Below are 10503 nucleotides of genomic sequence, written 5' to 3'. Positions count from 1 at the left end.
GACAACAAAGTTAGATTCTGGCGCAAATTCAATTCCTTTTTATATGAAGTTGCTGGCAAGTACAATGATGTGTGATGGTGAAGGACGAAAAGGATCGTGGTATGTCTCCCATAATGCAAAAAAAAAATTTATCTCTCATAGTATTCTTCAGCTTTCGCTATTCCAGTCCTTCTCATCCCTTGATTCTGTCCACAAAGATTTTTTGGAATTTTAGGGAAAATGTAAATATTTATTTCATATACTTGATTCCTTTTTTCATTTCACCGTATTTTTATAAATACCATATCATACCTGATCCATATGCTCGATGTCTTCTCATAATACTCCAATTCACTATCTTGCTTTCCAATGTAAATCAATGTAACTATCATTGAGTGTTGCCGAGATTTGTGAAATGTTCTCTCACTCACCCTTGTCATAACTTGTTATTCTCTGGTGGTGCACATGTCACTGTTTTCTCTAACAGTAGTTTGTCTAGAGAATGTTATCCTATTTAATTTTTCTTATTAGTCAATAATATGCAACAAAAATTATAGGAGAAACATTGTAGCCAGAATGTGTAGCTTGATAAAACACAATCAGATTTATGAAAAAAAATCAATATTTCAAACTTTATATATATGAGTGAATCATTTTATTTATCCACATCATAAAAGATTTATCTAGGATGTATTTTACAAAAGATAAAAAAACTCATATTCTCGATCGACATGATAAAACTGCATATATAATTATTATCACAAATTGACAAATTTCTTGGATCTTTTATGTTTATGATTGGTTGGCGATCTTTGCATCTGTCCCTCTGACAATTTTGTTGATTTTTGTGGCTGTTTCGCTCTGTAGTTTGCGAATGTTTTTTCTATAGCATTTTTTCCTTGGGTAATGTTGCCTTCCTATTACTGTTGGCCTTGCGGAGTTTCTATAAACCTCATGCAAAATTATGTACTCCCTCTGTTTCTTTTTACTCTGAATATTAGCTTGTCTCAAGTCAAACTCTTCAATGTTTGAATAACTTTTACATGAAAAAAATAAATACAAAATTGACATCATTAGATCCATTGTGGAATAAATTTCGCATATTATATTAATTTGGTATCGTAGATCTTGATATTTTCCCTATAAATATATTCAAGCTTTACAAATTTTTGGCCTCGGACAAATATAATAAATGGAGTAGAAACAACCGAGGGAGAACATATATGCCTATTAGAAAGTATTTCCCTTTTTTACCGGTAGGCTTTTCCTTGTCTATATGTGCCTCATAGATGCATACCCAAATGGCTAATTTCTCGATGCCTATGTATGCGACCCTTTTTGTGTGTGACCGTTGCTCACTGATTAAAGTCATGAATACCTTTTTTTCTCTTTTAATCTCAACCTTTATAATATTATTTTTTTGAAATTATCTCAACCTTTATATAAGAATCAAGAGATCGTGTATTTTTAAGGCACATCGATTTTGATTATATTTTATTTAGAATTAGTGACATATATTCCTCTTGATATTTAGATTTATGCATCAGTTCTTGCGTTTTTGTTTATAAACATTTAATGGTACGTAGTTTGTAATCATTGCATACTGACGTAATTTTCGAATCTTTTAAATCTCAGCCATTAAAAATTCTTATAAACGGTGTCAAAATTGTAGATTATGTGAATGCATGGGATGGCTCGTTTGTCCCTTATTTTAGTAATAGTATATACAGTAATTAATAAATAGATGTATCCAGCACAGATTGACCTTTGTATTTCATTCATATCGGTGCAATACAGATTACAACCCATTAATGCATGATAAGGAAAGGAAATGACCAAATAAAAATATTGACGAAATATTTAATTTCGTCCACATCCAGGGTAGATGCAGAGCATGTACCAAAGATTGACGCGACGACTTCATTTCAAACAAAACAAAAAATTAACGCGAAGACTTGAGTAGAAGATGCATATGTAAACTAGGCATACGAAACTAGTGTCCATATGCATGCACTGGACTCGGGCTCTGACTGGGTTTGGATCTCAGTACGGGAAGCCGGCGTTGGGTTGATGGAGCCCCTGCTGCACCGTCTCCATCCCGGCAGTGAACTCCGGACGCGGCAGCATCACATCAAGCCATTGATCTATCTCCTTGTCTAGCCCTGCGTCGAACCCCAGCGGCTTAGGCATCGTCATCTGCATCTGCTCCAGATCCATCCCGGCGGCCAACCCCGGCGGCGGAGGCATGTCCTGCACATCCATCCCGGCGGCGACCACGTGAGACGGAGGCAGCGGCGCCATCACCATCTGCTGCATATCCATCCGGGCCTCGAACCCCTGCTCCTGTGGTGGAGGCCCCAGAAACTGGAACTCCATCCCGTCGTTGGCGGTGCCGCTGCTGCTACCGAACTCGAAGGTGTTACCACCGAAGATCTGGGGCGGCGGCGGTGGTGGGGCCACCTCCGCCATGCGGCTCATGTGGGCGTGCATCGCCTCGAGAAGAACCTGGTTGGCGCGATCGGAGACGGCGTCCTTCATCTGCATCAGCGCGGCGAAGAAGGCCGCCATGTCCTCGTCTCCCATGTCGCGCGCCTTGGTGTCGAACCAAGCCGCTATCTGGTCCCCCGCAGAGCGCTCTTTCGCCATGGCCTTGTCCGTGCGCTTGGTCCGCTTCTTCAACTCGGCCAGCTCCGTGCGCAGCTCGTCGAACTCCTGCTGCAGCTTCTCGAGCTTCTCGTCTTCGCCGGCAGCACCCTCCCCGGCCAGCAAGCGGTCGTCGGCAGCGCCCTCCTCCCTCGCGCCAGCCCCCGCAGCCTCCCCCGCCAGGAAGCGTTCCACGACGGAGTCGACGGTGTTAGCGATCGTGTGTACTGCATGTATAGAGGAGTGGGGTTAGTGGTTAGTGCTGCCCTATTCCCACGGCTGGTTCTCGTTTGGTTCAGTTGAGCTGTGTAACTACATATACGTGTAATCTTTGTATCAATGAAATCAAGCGTTGCACAAAACCTTTCTCTCCTACCCTCGCTCTGGTTCTGACATTGTATCAGCCTAAGATCCATAGCTTCCGCTGCCCTCCCAACCTCCCGGCGACCATGAGCTCCTCCTCCCACTCCTCCTCGGCCGGTTCCGACTCCGACGAGGACTTTGGTCTGCCCGTTGCAACCCAAACCATTCCCACCCAAACCATCCAGTCGCTTCGCATCCGTGATCATGTCCTGGTCGTTCTCGACTACGAGAAGGAGAATTACGGGCTGTGGCGCCGCCAATTCCTCGGCGCGCTCGCCAAGTTCGGCCTGCTCGACCACGTCGACGGCTCGCGGGCGCAGGTCTCCTCCGACTGGCATCTCAATGACTTCGCCGTCGTCTCCTGGTACAACGCCACCGTGACGCCCTCGACTCTGGAGATCATCGAGGAGCGCAACGACACGGCGCGTTCCCTCTGGCGCTCCCTCCGGTCGCTCTTCCGCAGCAACCGCCACGCCCGCGCCACCTACCTTCGCGATGAGTTTCACAGTTTCATGCAAGGCGACCTCGCTGTGGTCGAATACACGTCCAAGCTGAAGCAGATGGCCGATCAGCTCGGCGACCTCGGCCGCCATGTGAAGGAACGCGATCTCGTCGACAACGTTCTGCGCGGCCTCGATGAGCGCCTCCAGCACACGATCCCGCACATGACTCGCGGGCGCCCTCCCTTCTTCGTCAAGCTTCGCTCCTTCCTCCTACTCGAAGAGCAGCGTCTCGCTCGCCAGGCGCGTTCCGCCGCCCGCAACGCCCTCATCGCCCAGGCGCAGGCTTTCCATGCCTCGCGCCCGCCACCACCACCGACGGCTCCGGCCCCTCACTTTCCCGTGGCTCTCCTCGGCGCCGGGTCTCCTGCTCCCGGCCCCTCCGGCAACAGCAGCCGGAAGAAGCGCAAGAAGAACGCGCCTAATGGCGCTGGTTCGTCCACCGGCGGGGCTCCTCACCATGGCGGGGCACCTGGTGGCTCCCATGCCGGCTACCGCGCACCGGCGCCCACCGCTCCGGCCGTGGCCGGCACCTTTCAGGCCTGGTCCGCCCCGGGGCTCCTTGGCGCCCGGCCGCCCGCGCCGGCCCTGCCTCACGCCCTCCAGGCATCGTACTCCGCTCCCGCGCCGTCCGCGCCCCAGTGGGATCAGGCTGCGTTGATCGCGGCCCTCAACCAGCTCTCGGTGCAGCCTCCGTCCGCGCCCGGGGGCGAATGGATTCTCGACAGCGGCGCGTCCTCGCACATGGGCTTAGGATCCGGTATACTCTCTTCGCCTCCCCATCCCTCCACTCCCTCCACGATCATTGTTGGTGATGGCTCTGCCTTACCAATCACCGCCGTGGGTTCTGCTTCCCTTCCCACAAATTCTCGTTCACTTTCCCTTCTTGACATTCTGATTTCTCCTTCCTTAATTAAGAATCTAGTTTCCGTACGTGCATTCACTCGTGATAATTCTGTCTCTGTTGAATTTGACCCGTATGGCTTTTCTATCAAGGATTTGTCCACCAGGACGGTTCTTCTCCGATGTGATTCCTCCGGCGACCTTTACCCGTTCGTCCGCCCTCATCACTGCCTCACCGCCACCGTCGCCGCCGATTTGTGGCACCAGCGGCTTGGTCATCCGGGCGTCGCCACCCTCGCCAAGGCATCCTCCTACTACAAGTTTAGTTTCAATAAAAGCCCTTCGACGCACTGCGCTGCTTGTCGGACGGGCAAACACACTAGGCTACCTTTCTCTTCTTCCACTACTAAAACTTCATTTCCCTTTGAGCTCTGTCATTGTGATCTCTGGACAAGTCCTGTACCAAATGTATCCGGCTATTTATATTATTTAGTGATCCTTGATGATTTCACACATTATGCCTGGACTTTTCCCATTCGTCGGAAATCTGAAGTTCACCGCCTTCTCACTCTCTTCTATGCCTACGTCCGCACCCAATTCTCCCGCCCCATCCTAGCTTTCCAAACGGATAATGGACGTGAGTTCGACAACATTGCGAATCGCTCTCTTCTCGAGTCACATGGCACCCGCTTTCGTCTCTCTTGCCCCTACACGTCCCAACAAAATGGCAAGGCCGAGCGCATTCTTCGTACACTTAATGACGGAGTCCGCACCCTTCTTCTCCATGCCTCCATGCCACCACGCTGGTGGGCCGAAGCCCTCTCCACATCTACATACCTCCTTAACCGGCGCCCGTGCAAACCTCGGCTCCTCACCACCCCGTACGAGCTCCTTCACGGCCACGTCCCAGACTTCCGTCATCTCCATGTGTTCGGGTGTTTATGTTACCCCAATATCATAGCTATCTCGCCACATAAGCTGGCAGCTCGCTCCGTGGCATGCGTTTTCTTGGGTTATCCCGACGAGCGAAAGGGGTATCGTTGTTACGATCCAACCACCAGGCGCATCCTTTTTTCCCGTCATGTGACGTTTGTAGAGTCTGTTTTTCCGTTCAAAACTCTACCTAATTCCCCTGACGACCAGCTGGATCTAATCTCCGATCCCCCAGCCTCGGATCACGTCGATCACGACCCTCCCCCTGCATGGCCTACATGCCCTTCTCCCGTATCGCCGCACGCCACGTCTCCCCCTCCCTTCGCGGGTGCGCCCACCCCGCCTCCCGACTCGCCCGCTTTGGGCCAGCCCACTACACCTCACGGCTCGGATCAACCGATCCCTGGGCCTCCTTCCCCACACACCGGCCCAGCCGCCGGCTCGTCTTCCTTGCCTGTCGCCCCTCCCCGTCATCCGATGATCACGCGAGCTCGTCACGGCATCTTCCAACCTAACCCTCGCTACGCCGACTCCCTCCTCGCCGCCACACCCATCTCCCCCCTGCCCTCCTCTGTACGCGACGCCCTCCGTGATCCCAACTGGCGCGCCGCTATGCAGTCCGAGTTCGACGCCCTCATCTCCAACGCCACTTGGACGCTCGTCCCTCGCCCTCCCAACACAACTGTTGTGACCGGCAAATGGGTGTTTCGGCACAAGATGAACTCGGATGGGTCCCTGGAGCATTACAAGGCGAGATGGGTTGTCCGCGGGTTTGCTCAACGGCCTGGGATCGACTTCGGCGAAACTTTCTCCCCGGTCGTCAAGCCGGCGACGATCCGCACAGTTCTCACTCTGGCTTGTTCGCGGGGCTGGCCGGTGCACCAGCTCGACGTGAAAAATGCCTTCCTCCACGGCATCCTCGCTGAACAGGTCCATTGCTACCAGCCTGCTGGCTTCGTCGACTCGGCACGCCGCGATCATGTTTGTCGCCTCTCGAAGTCCTTATATGGGCTCAAGCAGGCCCCAAGAGCATGGTTCCAGTGGTTCGCCGGCTTCGCCACCACGATCGGCTTCGCCGCGTCCCGCTCCGACGCCTCCCTCTTCATCCTACGGCGGGGTAGCAGCATTGCATATCTCCTGTTGTACGTGGATGATATTGTGCTGGCGGCCCCTTCTTCGGATCTTCTACGCGACATCGTCTCCAAGCTACAACACGAATTTGCTATGAAGGATATGGGGCCTCTTCATTTCTTCCTTGGCATTCAGGTTCGTCGCACGCCGCGTGGATTTTTCCTCAGTCAGTCCAACTATGCCGAAGAACTCCTTCAGCGCGCCGGCATGACTCACTGTCGGCCAGCTTCAACTCCAGTGGACACCCAGCCCAAGCTTGCTGCGGCCTCCGGCAGTCCAGTTTCCGACCCATCCGAGTACCGGAGCCTTGCTGGTGGCCTTCAGTATCTCACGATGACACGGCCGGATTTGGCCTACGCCGTCCAGCAAGCCTGTTTACACATGCATAATCCACGGGATTGCCACCTCGCCATCCTCAAGCGGATCCTTCGCTACGTTCGCGGGACAGCTACCTCGGGTCTTCTTCTACCCGCGTCTCCCTCGACTGACATTGTGGCGTACTCCGATGCGGACTGGGCCGGCTGCCCGGACACGCGCCGTTCTACGTCTGGCTATTGCGTCTACCTCGGCGGCGCCTTGGTCAGTTGGTCGTCGAAGCGACAAGCCACCGTGTCGCGTTCCAGCGCGGAAGCGGAATACCGCGCCGTTGCCAACGCGGTGGCTGATTGTGTTTGGCTGCGGCAACTTCTCGGCGAACTGGGCTGCTCTCTCTCCAAGGCCACTGTTGTGTTCTGTGACAATATCTCAGCTGTGTATATGTCTACCAACCCTGTTCATCATGGGCGGACTAAGCACATTGAGTTGGACATCCACTTTGTCCGCGAAAAGGTGGCTCTCGGCGAGCTTCGTGTTGTTCATGTACCAACTACTCAACAACTAGCCGACGTCATGACTAAAGGTTTGCCAACCAGCTCGTTTCAAGCTTTCAGGTCCAGTCTCTGTGTCTTACCAGCGGACGACGACTCGACTGCGGTGGGGTGTTAGCGATCGTGTGTACTGCATGTATACAGGATCGTGTGTACTGCATGTATAGAGGAGTGGGGTTAGTGGTTAGTGCTGCCCTATTCCCAAGGCTGGTTCTCGTTTCGTTCAGTTGAGCTGTGTAACTACATATACGTGTAATCTTTGTATCAATGAAATCAAGCGTTGCACAAAACCTTTCTCTCCTACCCTCTCTCTGGTTCTGACAGACGGAGGGGTGGCCGAAGGAGAAGGCCCTGCCGCGGGGAGAGAAGGCGAGGGCGGCCACGTGGGCGCCTGTCAGGACCGCCAGATCCGTGGCCTTGCTGAAGAACCCCTGGCGGCGCTTGGAGTAGCAGACGAACCGGGCATCCTCCTGCTCGATCCGGCGGATGACGATCTTCTTCCGGCCGCTGCTGCCTCTCCGGTTGGGCGCCGCCATTGCTCGCTTTCTCGGTGGGAGGACGAGGAGTGGCTGTGGGTGTGGCTACGTCTCGGGGTCGGGGGGTTTATATAACAAGCGTCCGGAGAGGAATCCCTTCGCTGGGCGACGTACATTAAAACTCGCGATAGGCAATGAGATACGATTGGGTATGCGCTGAGCTGTATACATTAAACTCACGCGTCAAAGGATAACTACGTACACCATATTATTTAGAAACTATTCCTTCGCACCCAAAAGAAAGCGTTCCCTTTTATTCTCTTTTTTTAATGCGATTTGGTATGCTCTAAGCTGAATCGATCGGGACGTGACAACAAAATATTGTTGGACGCACAAAAGCAAGTGCTCCTTTTTTTTCTTCTTTGAGGATTTTTTTTTGAGAATCACCGGGGAGGAGTTCCTCCACCTGAATATATTACTCAAAGTGGCCATAATACCAGGAGGGTGATCCAGTTTATAAAGAAAACCGGATCGAAAACCTTAACAAATTGACCCCATTTATGAGGAAAACCGGGCCAAAAACCATACAAGCAACAAGTGTTGCAAGAAGAAGAGAAGAATAGGGACGCCGAACAAAAGGCATGACCTAACTAGCAAACTAACAGGATCAAGTAGATGAGGGGTACATCGAGGGATCACAATACCAAGACTCTACAAGCAGCCTAACGCACCGCACCAGCGTGCGTATCAAACTTCACGGCACAACAGAGGAGCATCCACAATCAACGAGTGCCAAAACTTAACACGAACCTTGGCTGAGAGCTCCGCCATGAAAGTTCAAGACGATTAGCAAGTTGGGGAGGCGCCATTGCATCGTCATTGAGCAAAGGTGAGCCGATACAATACCAAGAGCCCGAAGCTCGCCTCAACACAACATCCAGCAAGGGAGGGTCTTGAGCATGCATAGCAGCAGGACAGAGACCACATGAAAGACAACCGAAGAGAAACACATGAAGAAGAGCACACCACCATCGGTCCTGAGTAGGACACACCACCACCACCACCAAACAGACCACCCTCAACCACACGCCGCAAACTGAAGCCGTCGTTTGGGTCTCCAAGATGACGCCTCCAAGGAGGTAGTGTTGTCGAGGGCACAACACCGTCATCCGATTCGGCAAGCCCAATCTTAGGTTTTCACCCGGAGACCACAAAACAGAATATTGTAGGTGTTGGAGCTCCACAACGGCACATCCTATGAGGAAAACGACGTCCATAGACGTCGTTGCCGCCGACATCAACATAGTTGATGTAGGGTTCTCACCCGGAGTTTGAGCAATCCCTACAACATGACGAAAATCGACCACCACCACCATCGAACCCTTCGAAAGACGAAGAAGCACGACAAGCCGCCAGAGCCAACCACACCCTGTGGAGACTACCAACGACCAAACATGAGCACTAGGCACAAGATCCATCAACGGCCAACCGAGCGCAAGCCACCGGACGCAGTGCAGGCCACCGTGCCCTGCCAAGCACCATGTCGGCAAGGACTAGAGCAGCACTGCCCGAGGCCAGGAACCACCATGGTCTGGGTTGCAGCCATACATCAGGAGCACCTGCACACCCCATGTGTGCCACTGCGCAACCGTCGGAGACCAGAACCGATGTGCCCGCATGCCAACAGATGGCAATGAGGTCAAGATCGGCTGCAGCAGCACTGCCACCAACCCCCATAACCTCCACCAGCACCACTCACCACCACCCTCCTCTGCCCCCAAGCCAGAATACCATGGGCCGATCCAACCGGATTCAGCCAGTCCTGCAAAACGCATCACCACCAAGCCTCCAGATCCACCCCTGATGCAAACCGCCTGGCCCAGAACCATCAGGGGGCGGGGCCCTAGGTAGGACACCGCCGCGCGACCCAGGGCGGACCACCGGAGCATGGAGGGCTGGAGGCCGGCCCCGCGCCCCCGAGGCCGAGCAGAGCTTCGGGCGCCCACACCTCGCTCATGGCAACCCAGATCCACGCTCAGCACCGACCACAAAGCGGCATCCGTCGCGTGACGCGGCCACCGACGCTCGCCGTCCACCTGAGCAGAGGCCGCTGCGCCGGATCCGCATGAACGCCAGCCGTGAGAGCCCCGCCGCCACCATCCCTGGAGTACGTGTGGCTTAGCCCGCGTCCCCTCGGTGGCGGCAAGGCAGGAGATGGGGTGGGGGAGCTGCCGCCGGCGGCGTGGTTGGGTTGCCCCCGAGTCGCCAGAGGAGGCGACCTTCTTTGAGAATTAAAAGCAAGCGTTCCTCCGTCCGGAATTACTTGTCATGGACAAGGATGTATCTACACGTATTTTAGTTCTAGATACATCCTTTCCGATTACTAATTCTCCAATTACTAATTTCATTCTTGTCTGGGTGAACACTTTCAAATATATTAAAAGAGTATTGCATTATCTTTAGCAGAGTGTATATTTGGCTATGTGAAAACAAATCGAGGTGATGAAGCACTTTTTTACATTGTTATAAATGGAGCACATGAACAACGAGATTGCATGCATGCGTCCAGATAGGTCGAAGGATACATGCATCCAGATAGCTCGATGGGTCGTCAGCTAAATGCATGATACATATATCTAGAGATGGATAAAAGATCATTTCAATGGAAGTGTCACTGCGGGCGTGGCCGAAGGCATTGCAACATGCCTGCTGGCTCCTTTTGGATGAAAAGCATTATCAGTTGATGCCAGATTTTAAGGTTGTAGCCAA

The 10503-nt window shown here is 52.7% G+C and overlaps 1 protein-coding gene across 1 annotated transcript; it reads right to left on the bottom strand.

Annotated features, from left to right (window-relative positions):
• Window positions 1-2009: 2009 nt before the first annotated feature.
• On the bottom strand, window positions 2010-7794 carry LOC123067063 (agamous-like MADS-box protein AGL28). The gene is made up of 2 exons (XM_044490019.1): window positions 7581-7794; window positions 2010-2849 (listed from the first exon to the last, which is right to left on the bottom strand). Exons 1-2 carry the CDS (start codon window positions 7792-7794, stop codon window positions 2023-2025), a joined length of 1041 nt encoding a protein of 346 aa, XP_044345954.1. The 3' UTR covers window positions 2010-2022.
• Between the last annotated feature and the right edge of the window lie 2709 nt (window positions 7795-10503).

This window comes from Triticum aestivum, chromosome 3B, assembly GCF_018294505.1.
Source record: "Triticum aestivum cultivar Chinese Spring chromosome 3B, IWGSC CS RefSeq v2.1, whole genome shotgun sequence".
Classification (NCBI taxonomy): domain Eukaryota; kingdom Viridiplantae; phylum Streptophyta; class Magnoliopsida; order Poales; family Poaceae; genus Triticum; species Triticum aestivum.
The sequence above is the reverse complement of the archived record's forward strand: the minus strand, read 5'-3'. Positions and strand labels throughout refer to the sequence as shown.

Coding starts and splice junctions, on each gene's coding strand:
- LOC123067063 (XM_044490019.1), bottom strand. CDS start 7,794: ATGGCGGCGCCCAACCGGAGAGGCAGCAGCGGCCGGAAGAAGATCGTC. Junction 2,850..7,580: donor CTTCGGCCACCCCTCCGTCT/GTCAGAACCAGA, acceptor CTATACATGCAG/TACACACGATCGCTAACACC.